This window comes from Cygnus olor, chromosome 1 (assembly GCF_009769625.2).
Source record: "Cygnus olor isolate bCygOlo1 chromosome 1, bCygOlo1.pri.v2, whole genome shotgun sequence".
NCBI classification, from domain to species: domain Eukaryota; kingdom Metazoa; phylum Chordata; class Aves; order Anseriformes; family Anatidae; genus Cygnus; species Cygnus olor.
The window spans coordinates 40,727-67,716 of record NC_049169.1 but is presented as its reverse complement, the minus strand read 5'-3'; the positions used below and the strand labels follow the sequence as shown (position 1 = coordinate 67,716).

The 26,990-nt window shown below is 44.2% G+C and overlaps 1 protein-coding gene across 8 annotated transcripts in view; it reads right to left on the bottom strand.

The window, feature by feature from the left end:
• GOLGB1 (golgin B1) overlaps positions 1 to 25,697 on the bottom strand; it is a 70,670-nt gene extending 44,973 nt beyond the window's left edge. Inside the window, exons 1-10 of one of the 8 annotated variants that reach the window (XM_040544455.1) lie at positions 24,898 to 25,420; positions 22,390 to 22,538; positions 20,641 to 20,787; positions 15,391 to 15,487; positions 14,639 to 14,791; positions 14,034 to 14,186; positions 8,521 to 8,679; positions 6,299 to 6,421; positions 5,733 to 5,846; positions 792 to 1,200 (exon numbers count right to left, since the gene is read on the bottom strand). In XM_040544455.1, the coding sequence (XP_040400389.1) occupies positions 792 to 1,200; positions 5,733 to 5,846; positions 6,299 to 6,421; positions 8,521 to 8,679; positions 14,034 to 14,186; positions 14,639 to 14,791; positions 15,391 to 15,480 (1,201 nt within the window). In that variant the 5' untranslated portion in view covers positions 15,481 to 15,487; positions 20,641 to 20,787; positions 22,390 to 22,538; positions 24,898 to 25,420. Of the gene's footprint in view, positions 1 to 791; positions 1,201 to 5,732; positions 5,847 to 6,298; positions 6,422 to 8,520; positions 8,680 to 14,033; positions 14,187 to 14,638; positions 14,792 to 15,390; positions 15,488 to 20,640; positions 20,788 to 22,345; positions 22,539 to 24,897 lie in introns of all 8 variants that reach the window. The other 7 variants (XM_040544435.1, XM_040544462.1, XM_040544471.1 and 4 more) reach the window with 7 other exon arrangements.
• Positions 25,698 to 26,990: the final 1,293 nt, after the last annotated feature.

Below are 26,990 nucleotides of genomic sequence, written 5' to 3'. Positions count from 1 at the left end.
TGGGGTTATAGCACAGGTTAATAAGGGGAGAGCAACTGATGCCATCTACCTGGACTTGTGCAAAGCACACAATACTGTCCTGCACAACTTTCTTGTCTCTAAAATGGGGAGACATGGATTGCATAGATGGACCACGTGGTAGGTAAGGAATTGGCTAGACGGTTGCATTCAAAGAGTTGTGGTCAACAGCTCAATGTCCAGGTGGAAACCAGGATATCCTGGCTTTTATCAGAAGTAGTGTGGCCAGCAGGACTAGGGAAGCAATTCACTCAGCTCTAGTGAGGCCGCACCTCTAATACTGTGTTCAGTTTTGGGCCCCTCACTACAAGAAGGACATCGAGGTGCTGGAGTGTGTCCAAAGAAGGGCAACAAAGCTGATGAAGGGTCTAGAAAACAAGTCTTATTAGGAGTGGCTGAGGGAACTAGGGATGTTTAGCCTAGAGAAAAGAAGGCTGAGGGGAGACCTTATCATACTTAGGTTGGATATTAGGAGAAATTACTTTACTGAAGGGGCTGTGCAGCATTGGAATAGGCTGCCCAGGGAACTGGTTGAGACACCACCCCTGAAAGTCTTCAAGAAACATGTAGATTTAGAACTTAGTAGCATGGTATAGTGGTGGACATTAATACAGTCTTAAAGGTTGATGATCTTAGAGGTCTTCTCCAGCCTGAATGATTCTATGATCAGTATTTTCTTATGAGCCATAATAAAAGCAAAGCCAAGTAGAAGGCAACCCAGTGATCCTTCGGTTCTTGAAAACCTGCTTCACCAAAATACCATGCTTACTCACCCTGTAGTTTCTTTATTGTAGTACTGTTTTCAGCAGACAGCATCAACAGCTGGTCAACATCCAGTTTCAGCTTATCATTTTCAGCTACAAGGGCAGCATAGCTAGATTGGAGCTCTTGCTCAGCCACCTTAAGACAACTGATCTGTAGGTTTTTCTCTTCCACCTCCTGCCTTCGTTTCTTCTCCAAGCCTCTGTATCTCTCTAATTCCACTTGCGCCCTTCTTGCCTCTTGTAGCTGTTCTGAGAGACACTGTACCTCCTCCTGCAAGTGATGGCAGGACAGCTTCCTCTCGGCTAGTTCCATCTCCATTTTCTCTCTAAGACTCCGAGACTCTTGTCTCTCTGCATCTAGCACATCTTTCAGGGAGCTTAGATCCACTGACATCTTCTGGCATTGATCTTGTAACATCTGTAAAAGGACATGGAAATTAAATTAACTCTTATCTAGATCAATTCAGCACCAAAGCAAAGTACCTGAATTAAATCTTAAAATTGCCATTATATCCTCCTCAAATATTTAAGTAGCAGAAAGAATGAAATAAACATGAGAGGAATCTCAATTTGTTAGAGCGAACCTGCCCTACTACTTGCTTCTTGAAAGGATATAAAGCTGGGGTAAACATGAACTCACAATTTGAGTTCAACTCCCAAAACTAAAGAAAAGAAAAATCTAAATTTAGTGTAGGGGAATAGACAGGAAGAAAATAGTAGAACAGTTACCATGAGTTCTGTTTTAGAGGAAAGAAAGCTTCCCAAAAAGGTGAGGAAACACTACAACAGAAAAAGGAGAATTATAGACAACAATTAATAAACGGAACAAAAGTGTGTATGTGAAATTGGGTTAAAAATGCTGAAAAAGGAAACCATAAGTGACAGAGCACTCTACACAATGCCCAGTGATTCATGAAAGATCTCAGAAAGCTGGTGGACACTGACCAGAGATTTAAGACAAACAAGGAACAGACACAGAACCTATACTTGCCAGAATTCCTTTTATGAAATTTCCTTCGCCTGGGCCTATGGATGATCAACATAGTTAGTTTCTGGAGGAGGCTGATGAGGAGCTCCCTTTACACTATGGGTAGGAAGAGAAGCTTCCACCCCATGGCCTTAGGGTATAGGTATACCCAGACCTCCTGATGACCATACAGTGGGCACAAGCGGATTCAGGGCATAGAAGAGGAATCAGGGGACCCCAACAACCATGCCATGAAGATATCCATGCTATCACTCCACAAAACTCTTTGGCAAGCAGTATAATCAAGAGTGAGCACAAGTCAGCTCACTGAGGTTCTTCACCTCTTCTTGACAGTAACAGGTCCCACCACTGTGCCTGGTTGGGACACATGAACAAGAAAACAGAGTGGTGCATAAAAGTTTTAAAGAAAAGAAAAAAGTTTCCAAAGTGAGGTTCAGCACTGGACGGGCTTTGTGGAGTGCTGTGTGTGGAAAAGCTAGGAAGGCTTGCAAAACAGATGCCCATGAGGGACATATGGGTATCAGGTGGGAAATATTTTCTCTCGGCATGTGACTGAAGCAAGACAGGACTCCTGGCCATTGCTGGAGGAATTATTGGGCAGGCTACAATTCTGACTCATTATGGTGACTCCTACGAGAAGAGGTCCAGAGCATCTTGCTTACTTGTAAACTGTATTGTAATCTAGCATTACTCTACCACTGGGGGATGGGCTGTAAGTGGTCAGAAGAAAGCCATTGTGAAAGAGCTCCAAATTATGTTTACAAAACCTATTGAAAATCAGAGCTCTTCAACCAATATACATGAAAGGAACAAAAAGTGGCTTCTTGCCTCCTCATCAAAACTACATTTCATCCACTAAACACCTTATGCAAGTTCTATAATAATAATGATAATAACAAAATACACATGCGTTACCCACAAGAACCACCAAAATAAACATATGTTTCTGTGTTCATTGTCTTCAAGGTCTAAACAGGAAGAAACTATTTCCAAGATATTTAGGAAGTTTCCAGCATTTTGGTCAGAAATCAATTTCTTTCTGCTTCTCTCCAAACGTACAAGACAATGAATCAGCTCACATTTGCTCCCTACAAACACCTTGAGAGCTTTCAAAGCCTGACCAACAAATCTGGAGGTAGATCAACCTGTTGTGTTCTGATAGAGCATAATTATAAATAAATAAAGGAAGAGAGGTGGTAGAATTAGATATTGCTTTGAGACCAAGGATATTTATAATAAAAGCTAGCATTTCTCCAGAAAGAACAATATTAATGTTCAAAACTTGAATTAACTAAGGACACTGGAGGACAGCACAACCAATAACAACAGTAGAGGTCCCTTTTATTTGTAAGTAGAAATGATGAGCATTTGAGCTTAAAAATGAATTTGTAACGTATCTGCTTGTTTGACCAGAAGTGCAGCTATGTACTGCACCACTCTCCCACGAGACTGATAAAGCAGAAGTTCATTCTGAACGGTGGAGATTTTCAGAAGTTGTGCTACTGAGGAAAAAAAAAAAAGGTACTCATCATACATCTGCAAACAAACCTTTTAAGGGATCTCATCTCAAGGGGCACATGTATATATAGTCATATATGTAGAGACTTGATCTCTTTTTATTCACACTCCAAAATGACTAGGTGAGATCCAATACCACTGCAGAAGCTGTGTCATATTACCAAGTCCTTAGCAAGTTGCACCAAAGAACATCTGTCTTTGACCTGGCCTGGACACTGTAGTCCAGAACAGTATAGCTATATTAGCAGCATGCTAGGTACTTTTGTCTTAGGTGAAGCACTGTGTATTTGTCAGCTTTGAATGCACCAGGCAGCAGTGCGCAGTATGGTTAGATTTTGTCCCTGTTCACATGCACAGAAACTGGGCTGCTAGAGCGGTCTTCTGAAGCATCTTTATCCCTGTTGCTTGGCTGGACCAACTGTAAGCAATGCACAGAGACCTGTAGCTCTAAAACCTGCCTTAGAAAAAGTTCAAGTTCAGTGCAGATGCACGTGTTAGTGTGGCAGCTAGAGCCCCCTAAACAACTATCACCTGGAAAATCTATAGCTAGCCACAAAACCAGGTTAATAGTTACAGAGCCTTGTAGTCCAATAATGTAGCATTGACACTACTAGTAACAGGACTCAAAGCTTTACACTGTATTTACAAGTCCTCTGGAACAAGGCTCGTCAAGCCTGCTGTCTGAACATGCCTTAAATTCCTGGAAATGATTTTACTTAGTTTAGCTATAGAAATATTTCTTCTCACCATGTAAATAAGAAAAGTTTGTTTTACTTATCTTCATATGGTATTATTGCAGCTTTTTTTGTTTTTCTGTAATAGATAGCAGCTACAAACACCTACTCTTTGTAAAATGAAATAGGTATGACTAACAACAGTGTAGTGTAGAAAAGTGCGGGCCTGGTGAGACAGCAGAGGCACTGAGAAGCAGGAACACAGAATGGGATGCAGGGAAGTACATGAAGGCAGGGAATGATAGAAGGTGAGGCACACGTTGGAACTGGAAACACCAAGGCTATAAACACTTCACCAGTGGTCAGTTGAAAAAATGCAATCTGGGAACTGGAGAAAATTGGATAGAGTAGTAACAAAATAGACAAAGAAACAGAACTATTTGATGACATAAAGCATGACATAAAGACAATATAATTTTATTTCTATGACATAAAACACACCATGTATAGTAAAATCAGATGCAGCATGAACTTGCTGTCTAATGAAGACAAAACAAAGTGTAAAACCATTTTAGCAAACATAAAAATAACTCCAAGTGGATCCTGGATTGAGGAATAAGCCACGGACACAAAATTCCTCCTGTTTGGAGATTTGTGATGCTGTCAACTTGCTGTAAGCCCTTATCCTCAACCAGACAGAAGCCATCAACTTTTGGGGAGACTATATAAGGCTGAGCATAAAGCCAGAAATAAGGTTAGAAAGTGCGCATAGTAATCTTTAATAGCAATATTATTGAAATCTTTTCTGCATAGTAGTAATCATTTTCTTTTCTTTTCCGGAACCAAAAAAATCTGTCCTCTTCTTTGAAAGGGAGGAGTATCTTAATTTTGAGGTAACAATCACGTGATTCCCCACTCAGACTAAATTGCCTCTTATCCAAGAATTAACATTTTTTCTCTCTGAGCTGAGGGAGTTGCCAGCTTGACTTCATGCTCGAAACTTGGTGCCAGAAACAAGCTGATCTGGTAACTGGCTACTGACAAAAGTCCAGTCCACCGCATTCAGTCTGGTGCACAAAAAGTTTGATACGAGCCAGCAGCGCGTGTTTGCAGCCCAGAAAAACAGCTGCATCCTGGGCTGTATCAATAGAGGAGGGGCAGCAGGTCAAGGGAGGTGATTTGGCCCCCTCTGCTCTGCCCTTCTGAGGCCCCACTTGGAGTGCTGCATCCAGGTCTGGGGCCCCCAGAACAAAAAGGATGTGCACCTGTTAGAGCAGGTCCAGAGAAAGGCCACAAAGATGATCAGAGGGCTGGAGCACTTCTCCTATGAAGAAAGGCTGAGAGAGCTGGGTCTGTTCAGACTGAGGATGAGAAGGCTCTGAGGAGACCTCACTGCAGCTTTTCAATACTTAAAGGAGGCTTATTAAAAAGACAGAGAGCAACTTTTTGCTCAGGCAGATACTGATAGGATAAGGGTGAATGGCTTTAAACTAAAAGCGAGGGAATTAGATTAGATGTTAAGAGAAAATTCTTCACTCAGAGGGTGGTGAGGCACTGCAACAGGTTGCCCAAAGAAGCTGTGGATGCCCCATCCCTGGAGGTGGATGAGGCCCCAGGCAGCCTGATCTAGTGGGGAGACATCCCAGTGCATGGCAGGTGGTTCAAACTAGATGATCTTCAAGGTCCCTTCCAACCCAAGCCATTCTATGATTCTATGACTCCACTAAAGAGACATGACAGTAAAGCAATAAGCAAAACATGAAAAAGTACCTGTTTTTGTTGTTCAGCCATATGCAATTCCCGCTCCAGAAATTCTACCACCTGAGTTTGTTCTAGCAGAGCTGTTTCCTTTTCCTGTAGCTTTCTCTGAAGTGTATGCAGGTTCTGTAAGAGAGACAGCACTGTAACAGTAATCTGAGAGGCTAACATAACAAGGCTAGATTCCCTTGTTTCATCCATAGACCTACTTTTCATAACACAGTTATTTTAACAGCCTAAATAACTTTGTTCTTTATTGACATTTATTCTGGAACCATGGTACAGTAAGAAGAGCACACCACTGTTTCACAAATACGGAACCAGAGCACAATAAATGAGTACTTCTTAACTGTGACAGGGAAGGTTTTATAGCAAATTAGCACATTGAAGCTGGAACTCTGAAAGTCTAAGATAGCATCCTAAAAGTAAACAACCAAAAAAAGCAGACAATCAAATAAAACCCCTTCTCGTCCCTTCTGACTTACTTTGCTGAGAACTGCTTTCCCAGTGAGTCCTCAGACTAATAAAAATTATTTTCTTTTCTCTTCACCTTCATAAGATTATGATAACAAATATACCTGCTGCATCTCTATATCCAGATTTGACTCAGCCGCTATCTTCAGCAATTCAGCTTGGTGCTGTTGAACCTGCTCTTTTAGGAAAGCTTCCTTCTCCTCAATTACTTCCTGCAGGTGACTCAGCTGAAAACATAAGCCACAATATATATATATATATACACATAAACAAACGAACAACAAAAACGACAAAAACAAACAAAAACCTGCACAACAACAACAAAAAAACAAACAAGGAAGTTACGAGCTTAACAATGTGCAGGCCAGCTTTCAACATCAGCACACCACATGCATGTGTGACGATGTCTTCAGCTTGGTAATCCTTTATGTCACCTTGGTCACACGGTATCTTTAACCTTCTAATATATATACATTAACTGATATTTGAGATTCCAGAAAGCAGAAAATGCAGAATTTTCATTTACAACTACACAGAATGATAAAAGATATAATTTCTATATAAGTGCAATTTCATAAAACTTCTGGTTTTGTATTTGCATAGGATACAGTCTATTTCACATACCAAAACCTAAAACTGACATCCATAGTATTAACATAAATCATTTTATAAATAAACACAATAGCAGCAACAGCTGTTAAGTTATGTGATAAAAAGCTCATCTACACATCCATGGCAGAGCAGAGAGAGGCAATGGCAGGTGTGGGAGTCAAAAACAATACTGTGTCCCAGCTACTCCAAAGCCCATCGCAGGACAATAAGCCTGCCAAAAGCCCACCTACGCAAGCCTAGAAGCACAACGGCAGGCAGACAGGAAACCAAATTCTGACTCAGAGTAAGGGACACCCTTCCAAGGGCTGCTTCCCTAGTACTTCCTCCTCAGAGAGCCATCACTCCCATTATTCAAGCGTGAGACTCATTAAGATAACTACAGAGCACTTTTAGCATTGTTTACTGCCTAGGGATACAGCATGTATTAGTGGAAGCAGCCAAAGAGGACTGCAATTCTGGGACTGTACAAGACTTATTATGGGATGTTTAGAAGAGGAAGCAAGAGCAGGGAAATGGATGGATCTAGGATATCTGGAGAGGAACAAGCATGAAAAAAACCAGGTAGTAAAGGCATACAAAAATAAAAGTCAGTTGTGTGTGTAAACAGTGGCTTCCCTGGCCATGCCCTGTACCTGATCAGCAGTCTGTCTGATCTTCTTATAAAAGTCCATTTCTCTTTTTCTTTTCTGTGGGAAGCACCCTCTATCCAGCTTGCATGTGTGTGTATCGGGGGGAGGGAGGTCTGAGTACCAGTAACTAGAATCAGACTGTGGGTCAAAGGGCCCATGTGTCTGTGGTGCCAGCAACCGTAGCGAGTGTCAGTGTGTAAATGAGTGTATGATCACTAGCTAATACCAAGCCAGACTATCTGGCACGTAGGTGAAGAGGCCTGGGAGCCAGGACAGAGGGTGTATGGTGCCCAAGGACAACCACAAGCAGACTTGACGACTGGATGGCCAGTGGAGCTTTAGCTAGCTACCAGAGACACCACTGGGTCCTGATGAGGTTCTCTAAGAGCAAGACCTGCCTTTGTGTATTTGCATGTCTCTGAGGGTGAGACCACAGGGAGCTGGCTACTGGAAAGACCAAAAGAGTCCTGGTCAGGGTGTGCATGAGTATATGTTATGTATGTCCATTAGTACGCCTGTACTTCTCTAAGGCAGGTACAGAGAGTTAGCAACTGGAGTGACCAGGGGAGTCCAAGTCGGCTCTGTGCATGTGTGTGAGCGGAGGGCCTGTACCTACAGCTGGAGTGGGGCTGTGGGCCCTGTGGATTTGCATGTCTACCTACAAGCAACTGGAGAGACTAGGATCCAGGGGGCAGTTACTGGGCAGCATCAAAGCACAGCTGCTGGTAGGAAACAATCTCAGTCTGTACGTATTCTCACTATTCTCTCATCTGAACTGAGAGGCAAATAGGGTGAGGCTTTTGATACTGCGTGTGTTCATGCAAGTGCTGGTGCTTCATTCCGTGCTGATCTGTATGGCTGTCTGTGTACATGTATAAATGAGCTGTACATCCATAGCTGCCAGGAATTGCATTCTCAGGCTGGACCTGGGATCATGGAGCTATGGTAGCCTCACTTCTGTCAAGACTGCCATATTTGGCCATATCCCCTAAGCAGCAGCATGTCCTCAAGAACAACTGTCCTAAATTATGCCAGTGTCAGTGGTGGAGTGAGAAACACAGAAAAATAGAAGCCTTTTTGTGTACCTGTGTTGCGTACTTGATTTCAGCATCATTAAGATTCATCTTGGCTAGAGCCAGCTGTTCCTTCAGATCCTGAACAGTATCCTCTTGTGTCCTGAGCTGTTCTATTAGTCCTTTGACTTCATCTCTGTGCCCTTCATTTGTATTTTGATTACTCTGACACTGCAAGAAGAAAGAATTGAGAAGAAAAGAAACACAAGAAAGAAAACTGATTGGTACTATTGCTCAATTTTGAAAATAAACTAAATAAAACAAACATGAAATGCTACATCACTCTTTACTCCTAATCATAAAACATTTTTTTATTTCTTTACTTTACTTATTCTTTGTTTCTTAAAATGAAGTTAGCCTACATTAACATTTTTCCTCATTTCTATATAGGTATGTACAAGATGTCTTTAATGGGGAAGTGTTTCCTAAGTGTTTGCATTGACAAATCTGGTGGCCGCCTACAATGGGGTTACAGCATTAGTGGATAGGGGAAGAGCAACTGACATTATCTATCTGGACTTGTGCAAAGAATTGGATACTGTCCCACATAATAGCCTTGTCTCTAAACTGGAGAGCCATGGATTTGACAGATGAGCAGCTCGGTGGGTAATGAATTGGCTGGATGGTTGCACTCAAAGTGTTGCAGTCAACAGCTCAATGTCCAAGTGGAGATCAGTAACAACCGGTGTTCTTCAGGGGTCAGTTTCTTTGTCACTGAAATGGACAGTGCACAAGCAAGCCTGCCAACAACACCAAGCTGTATGGTGTGGTCAACGTGCTAGTGGGAGGGGATGCCATCCAGAGGGACCATGACAGGCTTGAGAACCTCATGAAGGTTTGTACAGGTTCATAAGGCCAAGTGCAAGGTCCTGCATCTGCAAGCTGTGCATACCCCATCCCTGGAGGTGTGTGACATCAGGTTGGACGAGGCCCTGGGCAGCCTGATCTAGTGGGTGGCATCCCTGTGCATGGCAGGCATTTGGAACTAGACGTTCTTTAAGGTCCCTTCCAGCCCAAGCCATTCTGTGATTTTATGTCTAGGTCTTTCTTGTACTGAGTACAGGGGAAGGATCACCTCTCTTGACCTGCTGGTGATAATTTGCCTAATGCAGCCACTAGCCTTCTTAGCAGCAAGGGCACATTGCTGACTCATGTTCAACTTGGTGTCTACCAGGAGTCCTTGGTCCTTTTCTGCAGATCTGCTTTCCAGTTGAGTAGCCCCAGCCGGTACTGTTGCCTGGGGTTATTACAGGGAGGAGAAAGCCCCTGTCATGGAGAGGAGAAAAAAGGCAAACCAAATAAAAAAAAGTTTTGCTGTGTAGATCCCTCATGATTTCCTAGTTGAACCACTTATGTTCAACACAACATGCAACTCTAACCTGAATGTTTTTTTTTTCCTTCAAATAACAGGATATTTCCTGCGGAAATATCACCATTACTCAAGGCAGCATCTTCTTAGGTAAATAATTATAAAGGAATCTGTAGCTTCTCAGTAGGCATAGCCTTGAAACAAAATATTTGGCAAGTTATTTCTGAGTCAAATACATAATATTGCCAGTAATTTTCCTAACATCATTTCTCTGAACTAAAACCCAGTAACACTCTGGTGCCCAACATTTCCGCTGAAGGCTGTACCAAGATCTCTTTCTTCTAATTAGAAGCTTTTTCTAAACCATTTTTCTTAATAGATAATTAATACCCACTCATTCACCTGTCATTATGGTCCTTTCACTTTGACAGTTCTGTCATTTTCTTGGTGCTTCCTTTCCTCACACAGTTCTAGAAAAAAATAGTGGCCTCTAAGCCTTTGGCTGACGAAATAGCCAAAATATTTTGCATGTCTAGTAAAAGCAGTTGCTAGTATGACTGGGGAACAGAAAGTCCTTTGATGCTCTCAGAATTCATCTTTCCTAATTCTAAGTGATCTGAACATGAATACACTCCATATTAAGGCCTTGCCACTCTTGGTACAATGGGACAACTGTTTGCCTTAAACAAAAACCTACCCTTTTAATGAAAATCTACATCACATTGATTCACTGGTGATAAACTCTCTGATTTTGCCTTCAGCTGATGAATTTGAATTTTGCAGCAGAAATGCTCATTAGTCCATAACAGTCTACATAAAATAATGCAACAGCACACCGGACTACACATGCTACAGACAAATAAGGTAAATAAAGCCTTAGTGAACTAAAGCCTGAGTGACATATCTACACAGACTGAGGATTTTCTTCATGGCCTTGCAGTATACAGTGGCGGGATACCAAAACTGCTTGATCTTCTGTTTGTTAAATTGTCTCATTTTCATATCACATTAATCCTCAAAATCATCCAGTTCCTCCCATATGAAAACCAAGTGCTACTTGTATTGAAAAAGGTTATCAAGATGATATTGTAAAGCAATTTACAGCAACAAATTCCTATAATTTTTGTGATGTCATCCATCAACAATATTAAGTACAAGTCATGTAGCCAATCACTACTCCATTAGAACCATAGAATCACCTGAGTTGGAAGAGACCCACTAGGATCATCAAGTCCAACTCTTGGCTCCAGACAGGACCACCCATAAATCAGAACATATGTCTGTGTTACCCAAATGCTTCTTGAACTCCATCACACTTAGTGCCATGAACACTTCCCTGTGGAGCCTGTTCCAGTACCCAACCATCCTCCCAGTGAATAACCTCTTCCTAATATCCAGCCTGAACCTCCCCTGACACAGCTCCATGCCATTCCCTTAAGACCTGTTGCTGGTCCCTAGAGAAGAGATGAGCGTCTGCCCCTCCACACTCCCATTATGAGGAAGCTGTCGGCTGCCATGAGGTCTCCCTTCAGCCTCCTCTTCTCCAGGTTGAATGAATTAAATGTCCTCAGCCACTCCTCATGCGTCTTGTCCTCTAGACCCTTCACCATCTTTACGTAGTCTTCCTTTGGACACTAAGAGCTTTATGTCCTCATATTCTGGCACCCAAAACTGCACACAGCACTCACGGTGAGGCTGCACCAATGCAGACTAGAGCAGGACAGTCACTTCCCTCAACCAGCTAGCAATGTTGTGCCTGATGCACCCCAGGATATGGCTGGACCTTTTGAAGGCCATGACACACTGTTGACTCAGATTCAGCTTGCCATTAATCAGAGCCCCCTAGATCCCTGTCTGTGGAGCTGCTCTCCAGCCTCTCATCTTCCTAGTCTGTACATCTATCCAGGGTGACCCCAACCCAGGTGCAGAATCCAGCACTTGTTCAACTTCATGTGGTTGGTGATTGCCCTGGTCTCTAATTTGTCAAGATCTCTCTGCAAGGCCTGTCTACCCTGGATGAAGTCAGCCACTCCTCCCAATTTAGAGTTGTCCAGAAAGTTACTTAGTATACCTTCGAGTCCTGCATCCAAGTCCTTTATGAAAACATTAAAGAGAACTGGCCCCAAAATAGAGCCCTGCAGAATCCCACCAAGTGACCGGCCACCAGCCTAATGTAACCCCATTTACTATAAACCTTCGAGACTGACCCATCATCCAACAGTTCACCCATCGTACTACGCATTTGGTCAGCTGTATACTGGACATTTTGTCCAGAAGGATACTGTGAGAAACAGTATTGAAAGCTTTACCGAAATCCAAAAAGATTACATCAACTGGTTTCCCTTGGTCATCTAAGTGGGTACCTTGTCACAAAAGGAAATTAAGTTCGTTAAACAGGTCCTTCCCCTAGTGAATCTGTGTTGGCTCTGACCAATGACTGGACTGTCTTTCAGGTGTCTTTCAATTAATAGCCACTCTTTACCTGACAGTTCATCATTAAATATCACTTACACTCACCTTTTAACATTTTCCATAATCTTTTGATCTTTTTTTCAATGTTTCTATTAGCCCTCATCTTCTCTAGTGTAATGAAGATCATCTGCAGCCAGTTCTCTTTAGTATCTTTAACAATGAAACGGACAAGGGGATCAAGTGTAACCTCAGTAAGTTTGCAGACAACACCAAGTTGGGTGGGAGCATCGATCTTCTTGAGGGCAGGAAGGCTCTACAGAGGAATCGGAACAGACCGAATTGATGGGCTGAGGCCAGCTGTATGAGGTTGAACAAGGTGAGATGCTGCACTTGGGGCACTACAACCCCCTGTAACACTACAGGCTGGGGGAAGAGTGTCTGGAAAACTGCCTGGCAGAAAAGGAACCTGGAGGTATTGCTCAATAGCCAGCTGAACATAAGCCAGCAGTGTGCTCACTTGGTCAAGAAGGCCAACAGCATCCTGGCTCACATCAGAAATAGCATGGCCAGCAGGACTAGGGAAGTGATTGAACCCCTGCACTCAGCTCTGGTGAGGCTGCACCTCAAACACTGTGTTCAGTTTTGGGTCTCTCACTCACTACAGGGACATAGAGGTACTGCAGCATGTCCAAAGAAGGGCAACAAAGCCGGTGAAGGGTCTAGAGAACAAGTCTTATAAGGAACCATTGAGGGAACTTATTTAGTCTAGAGAAAAGGAGGCTCAGAGAACACCTTATTGCTCTCTACAACTACCTCAAATGAGGCTTTAGCAGAATGGCGGGGTCAGTCTTTTCTCCCAGGCAACAAGCAATAGAACAAGAGGAAATGGCCTTAACTTGTACCAGGGCAGGTTTAAATTGGATATTAGGAAATAAAAAGTCCTCGTTGAAAGGATTGGGAGTCACTGGAACACACTTTCCAGGAAAGTAGTTGAGTCACCATCCCTGAAGGTCTTCAAAAGACATGTAGATGTGATACACAGGGACATGGTTTAGAGGTAGACTTGGCAGTACTTGGTTAACAGTTGGACTTGATGATCTTAGAGGTCTTTTCCAGCCTACATGATTCTATGATACCAGTGTCCTGTGATCCGTTTGGACTTCTGTTGCATTTGCCTTGCCTAGTCATATTAACTTTTTAAAGAAAAAAGTACGTGGTCAGCAGAACGATTTCAAAATTTTTCAGAAATTGCTTACTCCCATGGTAGTTTCTAGCTAGTAGCTAATAGCTTCTTTCTCTCTACACTTTTTCTCCCTACTTTTACCCAGTTTTATATAAACAGGTCTTGTTAATCACAGAACTTTGAGGTAGCACAGCAAGCTACATGGCTTCAAACGCCTTTCAAATTTAATGACCTTCTTGTTCTTGTATTCCAGCCAACCTCATCTTTCCTTTGCTGTACTTACATAACAGGTAATCTTTTGAAACTTACAGCTTAGACACAGAGATGTGATTTCTGCACGGAAAAACTTAACTGTAACAGATTACCAAAGGTATGCCAAAGGTATGCAAAGTGAAACTGGCCCATACCCTTGAGGACATCAAGCTGTGCACCCCAAGGGCATCTGTAGTACAAGAAAGCTGGACAGACCAGCCTCCTACAGGACAGACATCCTTGCTGGAACTATGAATGACCTGCTAATAACAGAGATAGGTCCTACTAGCTCACTGGGACCTAAGATATAAGAGAATACCAGACTATATCTAGAGGTTAACACCTTTTAAGTAGCCCTGTTCTCCCAACCTTAGAATACACTTGCTCTTCTGATAAGGTCTGTGCAGGCATCGGTGATCCTTTCTCTGTCAACTCCTCAATGCGTTTATTCAGAGAGGCCAGTTTGGCTTTGGCCTGAAGTTTCAGCTTCATCAGTTTTGCATCTGCAGCCTCCCGCTCTTCCTGTAAAAGAAGGATTCAAAGGGATTATGCTTAAAATACATACATATCTTTGGTTACATGCCATAAAACCACTGGACTGCTGGATGGCTGCAATACAGCCCATTCTGTCTCAGATACTCTGAACTGGAAAAAAAAAAATCACAAGAGACATTAGTATTTTTTATACTAGTATAAAAATATATATGAGGACTCCATGTGGGCACAGAGGAGCTCCAAGACAAAATACATGGCATGCAATGTATCTACTCTAGAGGCAACTACACCTAAGCTAAGTGTAATCCTACATCTCTGTGGTTAGCGCACATTCTTTGGAATTCAATCATTCTCTGAAATTGATGCATTTAGTAGTGCAGACATCTCTAAGGCTTGGAAGAAAACAGAGACTGACTTGCACAGAAAGCTGATGTAGCATTTCACTCTTGTTCCCAGGTCCCCACTAAAAGAAATGATACCTTGAGTACGGTTTCTTTTTGCTGGAGCAGAGCATCCTTTTCTCGGATCAAATCCTTCAGCTGGACAACTAGTTTTTCTGTTTGAGCTAGGCGCTCCAGTAACTCCCCAGGTGCCTCCTCCATGCTTTCTGCTCCTGACTCTGAAGTTTGTACCTGAAATGGTGAAATGAGCACTCTGGAGGAAAGAAGTCCAAAAAGACTGAAGTATAGCATCCAAATGGTATCTTCAGTGCCACTCCTAAATGCTGCACTCTTTCATGCAGCCTACAGAACTACACACAATTAGGTGAAACCAGGAGAAAAGCTCGGGATAGCCTTGAAAAAAAATATACAAGAAAAAAAAACATTTGCCAAACACAACAGCAAATCTGAAACAGTTTGGGGGGGATGCTACTACTCACATGTTCTGCACTGTCTCGGGTATCAGAGAGCAACGTGCAGATCAACCCTTCCACTGTAATCCAATTATGCAGAGCTCCCTTTTATGCTATACAGAATATTTAGTACTCTTATAAGTCTTTCTTCACTCAGAATTTTTTTTCTATATGAGATGCTGAAACTAACACTATGGTCTGCATCGCAAAAGCGTTGACTTAAGAGGTCAGAAATACAGGAAACAGAGTGGAATGCCAGTTCAGTCTAGCACTCAGCAGCAAAGAAACAGGAAACAGTTTTCACTGAAACCAAATACTTTACACTCCCCAAGTAACTCTCAATAAGATGTGAAAATCTTTCCACTACAATGTACTTACAGTCACAGAGGATTCAGTAACTGCATCTGCACCATCACCTGACAGCTCCTGTAGAACAGTATTTGCTAAACCTGACAAACGGCTCAGCATCTTCAGCCTGAAACAAAACAAACAGTCAGAATACAGTTGCAGTCAAAACTGCTACGATAAAGTAGGTATCCCTCCATGCTGATTTTCAGTGTTACAGAGGAGACCAGTCTTACAGAGAATACATCTCTTCTGCCAAGAGAGTGTCATGGCTTTGGATGGGATAGAGTTAATTTTCTTTGTAGAGGCTCCTATGAGGCTGCGTTTTGGATTTTTGATGAAAATAGCAGTGGTAACACACCAATGCTTTTCGTGGCCAGAGAGAAGTGCTTACATAGAGTCAAGGACCTTGCTTCTCATGCTGTCCTACCAGCAATGAGGTTGGAAGCACACAAGAAGACTGGAGAGGATGCAGCTAGGGCAACTGACCTGAAATGACCAAAGGAATATCCCATACTATATGACATCATGCTCAGCAATAAAAACTAGGGTAAAGAATCATAGAATGAATCATAGAATGGCCTGGGTTGAAAAGAACCTTAAAGATTATGTAGTTTCAACCCCCCTGCTCTGGGCAGGGTTGCCAACCACTAGAGCAGGCTGCCCAGAGTTGCATCAAGCCTGGCCTTGAATGCCTCCAGTGACGGGACATCCACAACCTCCCTGGGCAACCCATTCCAGTGCCTCACCACCCTCTGAGTGAAAAACTTTCTCCTAATTTCCAACCTAAATCTCCCGTCTTAGTTTAAAACCATTCCCCCTTGTCCTATCACTACCAACACATGTAAACAGGTGTACCCCCTCCTGTTTATATGCTCCCTTCAAGTACTGGACTGCCGCAATGAGGTCTTCCCAGAGCCTTCTCTTCTTCAAGCTAAACAAGCCCAGTTCCCTCAACCTTTCTGCATAGGAGAGGTGCTCCAGCCCTCTGATCATCTTAGTGGCCCTCTTCTGGACCCGTTCCAAGAGCTCCACATCCTTCTTGTGCTGGGGGCCCCAGGCCTGCACGCAGTATTCCAGGTGGGGTCTCACAAGAGCAGAGTAGAGGGGGACAATCACCTCTCTCTCCCTGCTGGCCACCCCTTTTTTTAATGTGGCCCAGGACATAGTTGGCCTTCCGGGCTGCAAGCACGCACTGCCAGCTCATGTCCAGCTTCTCGTCCATCAGGACCCCCAAGTCCTTCTCCGCAAGGTTGCTCTCAAGTTCCTCTTCTCCCAGTCTATATAAATACCTGGGATTGCCCCAGCTCAAGTGCAACACCTTGCACTTGGCCTTGCTGAACCTCATTGGGTTCTCATGGGCCCACTTCTTCAGCTTGTCCAAGAAAGTGGACAGCAGAGACATTTGGAGCAATGGTGTTTGTTTTCCCTATGTGATGAGCTCTGCTTTCCTGGAAGTGGCTGAACACCTACCTGCTGATGGGAAGTAGCAAACTGATTCCTTGTTTTATTTTGCTTGTGCACAAAAGTTTTGCGTTACTTAGTAAGCTGTCTTTACTTCAACCATGAGTTATCACACTTTTACCTTTCCAATTGTCTCCCCCATACCACATGGGGAGAGTGAATAAGACACTATGTGGTACTTACCTGCCAACTCGGGGTTAAACCACAACAGAGAGAAAAGCCAAAGCCAAGCCTCAGGAGTTGTGTTGGGTTTACATGGCAAGGTTTTGGTAGCTGGGGGGGGCTGCAGGGGTGGCCTCTGTGAGAAGAGTCCAGACGCTTCCCCATGTTAGATAAAAGCCAGTTCCAAACAAACTGGTCCAGCTCCAAAAGGGACCCGCCATGGGCCAAAGCTAAGCCAATGAGTAACGCTAGTTATGCCTATGTGAGAGCACGTTTAAGGTTAAGAAATGCTGTACAACAGCAGCTGAGAGAGATGAGTGAGAAAATGTTGAGAGAAACACCAAGGTCAGTGAACAATGAGGGGAAGTAGGTACTCCAGGCACTGGAACTGATCACCTGCAGCCCATAGAGACAACCATGGTAGAGCAGGCTGTCCCCCTGCAACCCATCCCCCTGCAGTCCATGGTGTATCACAGCAGAGCAAATATCCATGGAGGAGCCCGCAGTGGAATAGGTAGGTATGGCCTGAAGGAAGTTGCACCCCGTGGACAGTCCATGCAGGCGGAGACTCTGGGCCAGAACTGCAGCCTCTATAGACAAGCCAACGCGGTAGTAGGTTGTCTGACAGGAGATGCAGCCTGTGGAGCACCCATGCTGGAGCATGTCCATTCCTGAAGGACTGCACCCCATGGTATAGACCCATGCTGGAGCAGCTCTTGAAGAACTGCAGTCTGTGGGAAGCCCATGTAGAATCAGTTCAAGGAAGGACTACATCCTGTGGGAGGGACCCCACACTGGAACAGGGAAAAAGAATGCGGATGAAAGAGTGGCAGAGATGAAGCATTATAAACTGACGATAACTTCCATTCCCCACTCCCCTGTGCTGCTTGGAGGGAGGAGGTAGAAGAAGGTGGATGTGAAGGAGTATTTAAGTTTGCTTTTAGTTCTCACTGCTCTAGTCAATGGCATCTATTGCCATTTTTAATTGGCAATAAATTATATTCGTCTCCCTTATGCTGAGTCTGTCTTGCCCATGACAGTAACTGGTGGGTGATCTCCCTGTCCTCACCTCAACCCACAAGCTTTCTTTCATCATATTTTCTCTGCCTGTCCTTCTGAAGAGGGGGAGTGAGGAAGCAGTGTTGTGGTGTCTGGCTGCTAGTCAGTGTTAAACTACCACAGGAATACATAAGTGATCACGTAACCAAGAAAAGCCAGACTCTTTAAACACATAAGCAGATGTATTGTTAAGACAAGATGGTATCTTTACCACTCTAGATACATTATTGCAAAATACATTTTTATACAGGATTTCGATTTACCCTCATAGTTCATTCTTGATCTTCCTTAACAATGTCATTACATAACCACAGACAAAGAATCGTCAAGGTTGGAAGGGACCTCTGAAGATCATCTAGTCCAACCCCCAGCCGAGCAGGATCACCTAGAGCACGTTGCACAGGATGGCATCCAGACAGGTTTTGAATATCTCCAGAGAAGGAGACTCCACCTCTCTGGGCAACCTGTTCCAGTGCTCTGTCACCCTCACAGTAAAGAAATGCCCTCTCATGTTCAGCCAGAACTTCCTGTGCTTCAGTTTGTGCCCGTTGCCTCTCGTCCTCTCGATGGGCACAACTGAAAAGAGACTGGCTCCAGTTTACTGAATTATAGTTATTCAAAAGAAGAATAACTGACTCTTACACGAATAGACACTTCTTTCCAGGCCAAGCATATATACAGGCAACAATACCTGCAAAACAAGCTTTCTAGTTATAAGTAGTGGGAATGGTGAACTCAGTCCTGATGCTTAAGTAGATGAAGGTATGTCCCATGAGAAAGAGGAGACCTTTGCATAACACATATATGACCGGACAGGACCTTGACATAGAGATACAGACTGGAGAGGGCATATATTCCCTGGCTGACACTTAGCATACCTTCTTTCCTTTCCTTGAAACTCAGAAGCCAAAATGGGGCTGAAGAATCAAAAAATGGCAGCCATAACACACAGCAACACAATTTGCCATCCTGGGATAAGTGGCAGAATATGATCTTCATTAATAACCTGAACAAGGGGATGCAATCCACCCTCAAAAAATTCGCCAAACTGTGAGGAGCAGTTGATAAGCCAGAGTACAGAGCTGACAATCAGAAGAATGTCAGCAGGCTAGAGAAATAGACTGATTGAAACCTCATGAAGTTCAGCAAACTCAAATAGAATCCTACACGCAGGGTAGAATAAACATATGCAGAAGCACAAAATAGGGGCCAACTGGCTGTAAAACTGTGCTGCAGAAGACAAACTTGGGATGCTTGCAGATAAGTTTAAGACAAATCAGCAGTGTGCCCTTGCAGTAGAGAAGACCAAGTACATACTGGTTTGTATTAATAAGACTGTACCAAGTAGACTGAGGGAAGCAATTCATCCTTTCTATTCAGCACTTGTAAGACAACATTTAAAGTACAGAGTCCACTTTCAGGCTCCTTGGTACATAAAAAAGGTCAGGAAGGAAGTGGAGCAAACACAGCAGAAAGCTCCCATGATGATCTGGTTCTGGATTTCAAGACACACAGAGAGGCTGAGAATGCTGGTTTGTTCAACTTTGAGAACAGAGGGCAAGAAGGGACATATAATCATTGTCTTCCCTGTAATAGAAAAGGACCGAAGGAACAGCAAGAAGCTACATCAGGTGAAGTGCATATTGGGTATTAGGAAAAGGTTCTTTACTGATAGGGTGATCAGTCACTGGAACAGGCTCCCCAGAGAAGTGGTCACAGCACCAAGCCTGATGGAGTTCCAGAACTGTTTGAACAACACTCTCAGACATATGATTTAGTTTTTAGTTAGTCCTATGTGGAGCCAAATGTTGGACTCAATGATCCTTGGGGGTCTCTTCCAACTCAGGATATTTTATGATTCTGCGATTCTATAATCACAGAACGGTGTTTTCTATCCATCAGGTAGTTGAAGACAGAGCCAGACACTTCTAAAAGGTTCACAGCAAAAGGATATGAGTCAGTGCACACAAGTTGCATGCAGTATATGAAATTTCAATCAGAGAAAAAAAAACAAACAGCAAAGGCGACAAAAGAAAACAAAACACACAAAACCACACTGGAATAGGCTTACAGCAACCTGATCTAACTTTAAAGTTAGCCAGGCTAAAAACAGAGGGTTGAACCAAATGAACTCCCAAGGTCCCTTATGACCTAAGTTATTCTAACATACTGTGAAGACCAGGTCACATGGGACATTTGACATCTCTCTTAACAAAAAAAAATGCTATCTGTCCCAACTGTAAGACATGCAAGTATCACATTAGATATAAACTCTAGTTCATATCAGAATAATTATCTCCACCATACAGAATCTTTCAGTTTGACAAGATGTATGTTTTACCTAGAGGTAGGCTTCTAAAGCTGGCTACAATGATCTACTCATTCTTGCCCCCATTTATCTTTGTAAGCTAATCTTTCATATTACATTGCCACTTAAAAGCATGGAAATACTGACAGTTAAGAGGACACCGGTGCATTACTTTTTTGTAGCAGTCACACCTTTTAACTACCTGATTTTACAGAAGTAGAAAATCATAGAATCATTGTAATAATGCACATTTCAGTATCAGTAGCAGAAAAGGCCATGTGAACACCAACCTCTTCCATGCACTGAGTAGCTCGTAGGTATGCTTATTCAGCAGTGAAGAGACTTCCAGACAGTACTATTCGTCATGCACAGGTCCTTCACACCATTTTTTTTTTTTTTAATCTCTTGGATACTGACAGGTCACAGGAACCAAGATTCTTGGGGAGAGAAGAAAACAATTTAACAGTAAGAAAATAAGCATATTCTTCATCCTACACAGCACACTCTTGGATTACTACAATCACTCATTTGGAATAAGCGTAAGAAGTGAAAAATCTTCCTTGTTCATAAAATACAATTTCTCCTGTTCTTGCAAACACACACTCTGATTTCTAATGCCTAATGGCATGAACTTAATCTCTGCAGCCTACGGAATAAAATACTTAAGAAGTTAGTGAAGCAAAAAAAAAAAAGAAAAAGAAAGAAAGAAAAAGCCAGGCCTCAGACAGTCTTTCCTGCAAAGAATTCTGGAGATGACACTGCTGCTGGAGGAGGACACCCTCATAAAGCTAGGATTGCACATGTTCTGTATCAATATGATAGCCAGTGAAAAAAAGTACTAGCATTTTGCACACATCATAGCTGGCCCTGCACGAGTCTAAGTCATAGAACTCCACAGTAATATAGGCTTTATAATTTCTACCAGAGACATTTCTTCCTTCAGCATTAACTGGTCACCAAGTCAGTAATACAAAAGACTCATTTAAAGACCTGAAATCACTGGTTCATAAGAACAATAAACTATTAAAGAATAAAAATAATAAAGGTGGTTTGTAAACCACCACCCCCACCGTCCTCCAACGAGGAACACGCCCTACTCTCTTGGCAGTGGTAAAAGCATATTTCTAAAATGTCAGCCAAATGCACAAATGCCTATTGGTGACAATCACCAATATTTGAAGAGGATGACTCTGATTTTCCTACTGACCATTAGGCCACATCTCCAAGTCACAAATACACAATATGCGGCTGAGAGGTAACATAAAATAAAACATGATTCAGGATTGATAGAACTTAAATGCTACATGAAAGAGGAATTATTAGAAGTGGTATTAGACACATGGGGGAAAAAATATAGAATCTAGGCATCTGCAGGCATTCGTTGTAAGCAGAATGTGTTATAAGGCTCAACACGTATCTGCAGTCTACAGGAATTACAATTTCAAGCATCTGCACATGGACTTTGAGGAGAAACTTAAGATTCCCTGGCCTATGTCCAGACTGACTGCAATAACCTGATACTGAACTACAGGTTCTTGCCAGTCTTGCCAGACTTGGCTCAAAACTGGGCTCCTCAAAATGCAAACAGAGGAGCTGGTACCTATTTGCATAGACATGGAGTTTAATAACATGAGCTCAAGTCCTGAAGATTCATGTCTTTGGAACTCACTTTTAAATTATTTTCTCAGGTGAGTTGAATATGGCAAGGGATGCAAAGAACAACAAGAAGGGATTCTGCAAATACATAAACAGCAAAAGGAAGTCTAGGTAAAACATGGGCCCACTGCAAAATGTGACAGATGTCCTGATGACTAAGTGCATGGAAAATGCTGAGGTACTCAATGCCCTCTTCCCCTCGGCACATACAGGTAAGACCTTCAGGAATCCCAGTCCCCTGACAACAGACTGAAAGTCTGGAGCAATGCAGATTTACACTCTGAAGAGGACCAAGTTAGGGAGCACAAACTGGTCATACACAAGTCCACAAGGATGTACCCACAAGTGCAAAATGAGCTAGCCGATACCATTGCAGAGTGTACCTTCATCAAATTTTCACAACACACAATGAGGAAGAGGTGCCGATACACCAGAGGGTCATGCTGCCATCCAAAGGGATCTGGAAAGGCTGAAGAAACACATTGACAGGAACCTCATGAAGTTCAACCAACAGAAATGCAAAGTCCTGCACCTGGGGAGGAACAACCACAGGCACATGCTAGGGACCACTGAGCTAGAAAGCAGCTCTGCAAAGGGGGTCATGGTAGACAACAGGTTGACCATAAGCCAGCAACACAGCCTCATGACAAAGACGAACAGCATCCTGGGCTGCATCAGGAGCGTCGCCAGGAGTGAGGTGTTATCCTTACTGCCCACTCAGCATTGGTAGAGCTGTAACTGGAGTACTGTGTCCAGTTCTGGTCTCCCCAGTACAAGAAAGCTGTGAACTTGATGGACCAAATTCAGCAACTAAGAGAAAGCTGAGCAGAGAAAGATCTTTTTCACAGAATGGTTGAGGTTGGAAAGGACCTCTGGGGGGTCATCTTGTCCAACTCCAACGCTAAAGCAGGGCCACTCAGAACCACTTGCTCCAGACTATGCCCAGTTGGCTTTCCAAGGAGGTCAACTCCACAGTCTCTCTGTGAAACCTGCGCTACTGCTTTGTCACCCATGCAGTTGAAAAAAAAAAGTGTTTCCTGATGTTCAGAGATAATCTCCTGTGTTTCAGTTTGTGCCTGCTGCCTCTTATCCTGTCACTGCTCACCACTGGAGAGCTTGGCATCATCTTCTTCGCTCCCTCCCTGAGGTTAAATCCAAGAACAAGCATAACACCTTCAAATACCATCCCAAAGCCAAGAGTCAGCAGACAAGCTGGTAGCTGTCCTATACATTAGCCCCACAGACCTGTAGCAGAAATAGCCTGGTGCTTGCACTTCATATTTACTTAGAATCATGTAACAGGTGAGGTTGGAAAAGTCCCTTAACATTATCAAGCCCAAGCACCACCTAATACTACCAACTCCATATTAAACCATGTCCTTAAGTACCTCTAGGGATGGCAACTCCACCACTTCCCTGGGCAGCCTGTTCCAATACCTAACTACCCTTTCCATGAAGAAATTCTTCCCAGTATCCAATCTAAACCTCCCTGGTGCAACTCGAGACCTTTTCCTCACATCCTATCACTTATTATCTGAGAAAAGAGATCGACACCCTCTTTGCTGCAGCCTTTCAGGTAGTTGTACAGAGCGATGAGGTTTTCTCTCAGCTGCCTTTACTCTAGACTCAACAATAACCTTCTTGCAGTGAGGGGCCCAAAACTGAACACAGTACTTGAAATGCAGTCTTGCCTGTCCTGTTTACAGAGGAACAACTCCTTCCCTCCCTAGTCCTGCTGGCAACACCATTTTTGATACAGGCCAGGATGGCATTGGCCTTATTGGCCACTTGGGCACACCAATGGCTCCTGTTCAGCCATCTGTTGACCAGCACCCCCAGGTTCCTTTTTTGCTAGGCAGCTTCCCAGCCACTCTTCTCTAAGCCCGTACTGCTGCACTGGTGTTGCTATGACCTAAGTGCAGCAGCTGGTACTCAGCCTTGTTGGGCCACATCCCATTATATGGCATTCATCTATCCAGATTCCCCTGCAAAGCCTTCCTTTTCTCAAGTAGATCGATATGCCCACCCAACTTGGCATCATCTGCAAATTTGCTGAGCGTGTATTCAATCTCTTCATCAAGATCATTAACAAAAATGTTAAAACTGACCTCAATACTGAGCACAAGAGAATACCACTTATGACCGGCCACCAACTGGATTTAACTTCATTCACGAGGACCCTTCGGACCCAGACATCCAGACTTTTTTTTTACCCAAAGAACAGTACATCCGTTCAAGCCACGAGCGGCCAGTTTCTCCAGGAGAATGCTGTAGGAAACTGTATTAAATGATTTGCTAAAGCTGAGCTTATAGCAGTAAAGCATTACATAGTGCTGGCCAATTTCCTTATAAACAGAAGTAGACAAGCACAAAAGGACACAGGTTATTCTGTGCTCCACTGCCTCACCCAAATAAGTAAACAGTACAGCTGGCAGAAGCAAGCATATTGCTCTTCTGGTATCATACTGACTTGGATTTCCATTTTTGCGTACAAGCAATATATTAGGCATAAATGTATCCATTTCTATTTCTACATACCAATTATTGATGAAAGCCTTGACAGTATCTGTAACTGATTTATTCTATTGTAACTTTATTATACATAAATTAAGTTTAATTCTTTGTGTTTTTTTTCCCTCCTTTGGGAAGCAAACAGGCATTGAAAGCACTGTCGCTATACAGAAGCCCTAGGACAAACCTCTCACGTTGAGCAGAGGGTCCCTAAAAGCAATATGGAACGAAAGAGTACAATAGACACCAACCACCGCCGCCTGCCCACAGCTCCAGATCTCAAGGAGCCGGCAGCAAGCCCTGCCAGCGGGTTCGCCCGCGGGTCCCAACGATAGTGCAGCTACGGGAGCGCCCGGCTGCCCCGCCAGGCCCGCACTTACCTGCGAGGACAAGGTGATCGCTATGCCTCCGGCGTGGCTCACGGGGCAGAAACCTTCCCAGGAAGGGCTCCACTGCTGGTTAAACCTGGGCACCGAGCTCAGACCCCCAACAAAGGCTCGGTCGTAGCGCAGGCACCGGCGTGCCGAGACCAGGACTGACCGCAGAGCCCAGTGAAGGCGGAGACCGCCGCCGGCCCAGCCCGCCCGGCCGTTCCTCACCTCCCTGGACCCCAAGGAGCTGCGAACCCGCCCCGATTCCTCCCACACACCAGCGGAGCCGCTCCCGCCAGAGCTGGCAGCGGTGCCCAGCGCCGCACAGCGCGTCGTGTCCGGTCCAGGTCCAGGTCCAGGTCCAGGTCCAGGTCCAGGTCCAGGTCCGCCGCCGAGAGCCGCGCGACAGCCCCACAGACCTCACACAACCGCAGGACGGCACCAGGAGACGGAAGGTACCGACCTACCAGCAACCAGCACACAGCGACAACCGAGCCGCCACAGTACCGAGCCCGCCCCCAGCCACCTCAGCACCGGAACGCTCCGCCGTGGCTTCCGCCTCCCACCCGGCCCCGCCTACCCGCCGGAGAACAGCCAATCGGCTGCGGGGCGCAGGAGATCGCTCAGCCAATCGCGGCGAAGGACCCGCCTCGGCGCCGCGGTTGCGCTGACACACAGCACAAACCCACCAATCCCGAGGAGGCCTTGCGGGCTCGCCCGATAACGAGGAAGCAACCCGTTAGCCAAGGCTTCTGAGGCATGCCGAGGGGTGCGGTGGGACGGCGGGCGGGATTGTGCGTCTCGTCCGCGCGCGGAGGCGGGGACACCCCGACGCTTGGACGCCCCGCCCCCGGCCGCCCCCGGCCAGCCCAGCGCCCGGCCGGCCCCGCTCCGGGCGGCCCAGTCCCCAGGCGGCCCCGCCCCCGGCCAGCCCCGCTCCGGAAGGCCCCGCCCCCGCACGGCCTCGCCCCACCCCTCAGGGAGCGCTCTGAGCGCTGAGGGGCTGCTCGGCGGAGCGTCGGTTGCCGGCTGTGTTAACGCGGACGCTCGAACGCGCTGGTGTTTCTGCTGCCGATGTGACCACGATGTAACAAGGCATTGCTATGGCTAGGAACAGAGCATATGCTCTGTATTGAGCTCATAAGGCTACAGGACTGAGGCTTGTGTGAACTGTCTGAACCTTTGTGGTCTGCCTCTGGCTTCGTTTCACTTTGTTTAGATGTGAGAGCAATTTCTCTAATTATCAGGTGCCTATGGCTAATTTATTTACTTTTGTTTGTGTGGTATAATCATAGTTTCATATAGGTAGTAATAACAAGCAATTATTCTAGAAAGATATTTAAAACTAACATTAGATGCAGAGTAGAGAAATACAGGTCTGGTACACCGGCTGAGGTCTTGAAAAGTAGAGACAGTGTTTGGTGTAGAGAAAAGGTGCAGGATAACAAGAGGCATGGCACAGGCTCCAGTGCTGGAGACCCCTTGTCTATAAACAAGTAACTAATGATTAGTTTAAAAATGTAGAGCTGGACAAAACAGGTTTTGGTATGTGTGAAGGGCACCATATCAAGTAAATTCAGATGTAATGGAGCTGCAGATCAGTGAAGAAAGATGCAGGTGTAAATGTAGGTTACAAAACATAGATAAGTAAGCCTAAGGGGAAGGAAAGAGAAGAAAGGGAAAAAAAGGAGAAAGAAACCATCAACAAGGACATCACTTTCCTCCCAGTGAAGGGCTCAGGATGCTGACAACTGGCCATGACACCTCCCCACCGCCAACACTACAGTGAACCTCAGACCTTAGGACCCAGAGCAGTGGTCTGGTGAATGTAAAACCAGAAATTGTGTAGAAACCATATGTGTGTTTTGCAATATTGATTGTATCATTGCTATTAGTACAACTTTTACCTGAGTATAAGTACTCAATCAACATTATTTTTCTTTGGTTTTCTGTAATTAGATCTAGACTTACGATGATTCTTGAATTAGACTATTAAAATTTCCATTACACTAATAATAAATTCTTGGCTTTACATACTTACGTAAAGTGTTCTTCCTCTTTGCCCATAAACAAGATTTTGAATGTGACACTGCAGTCTAAGT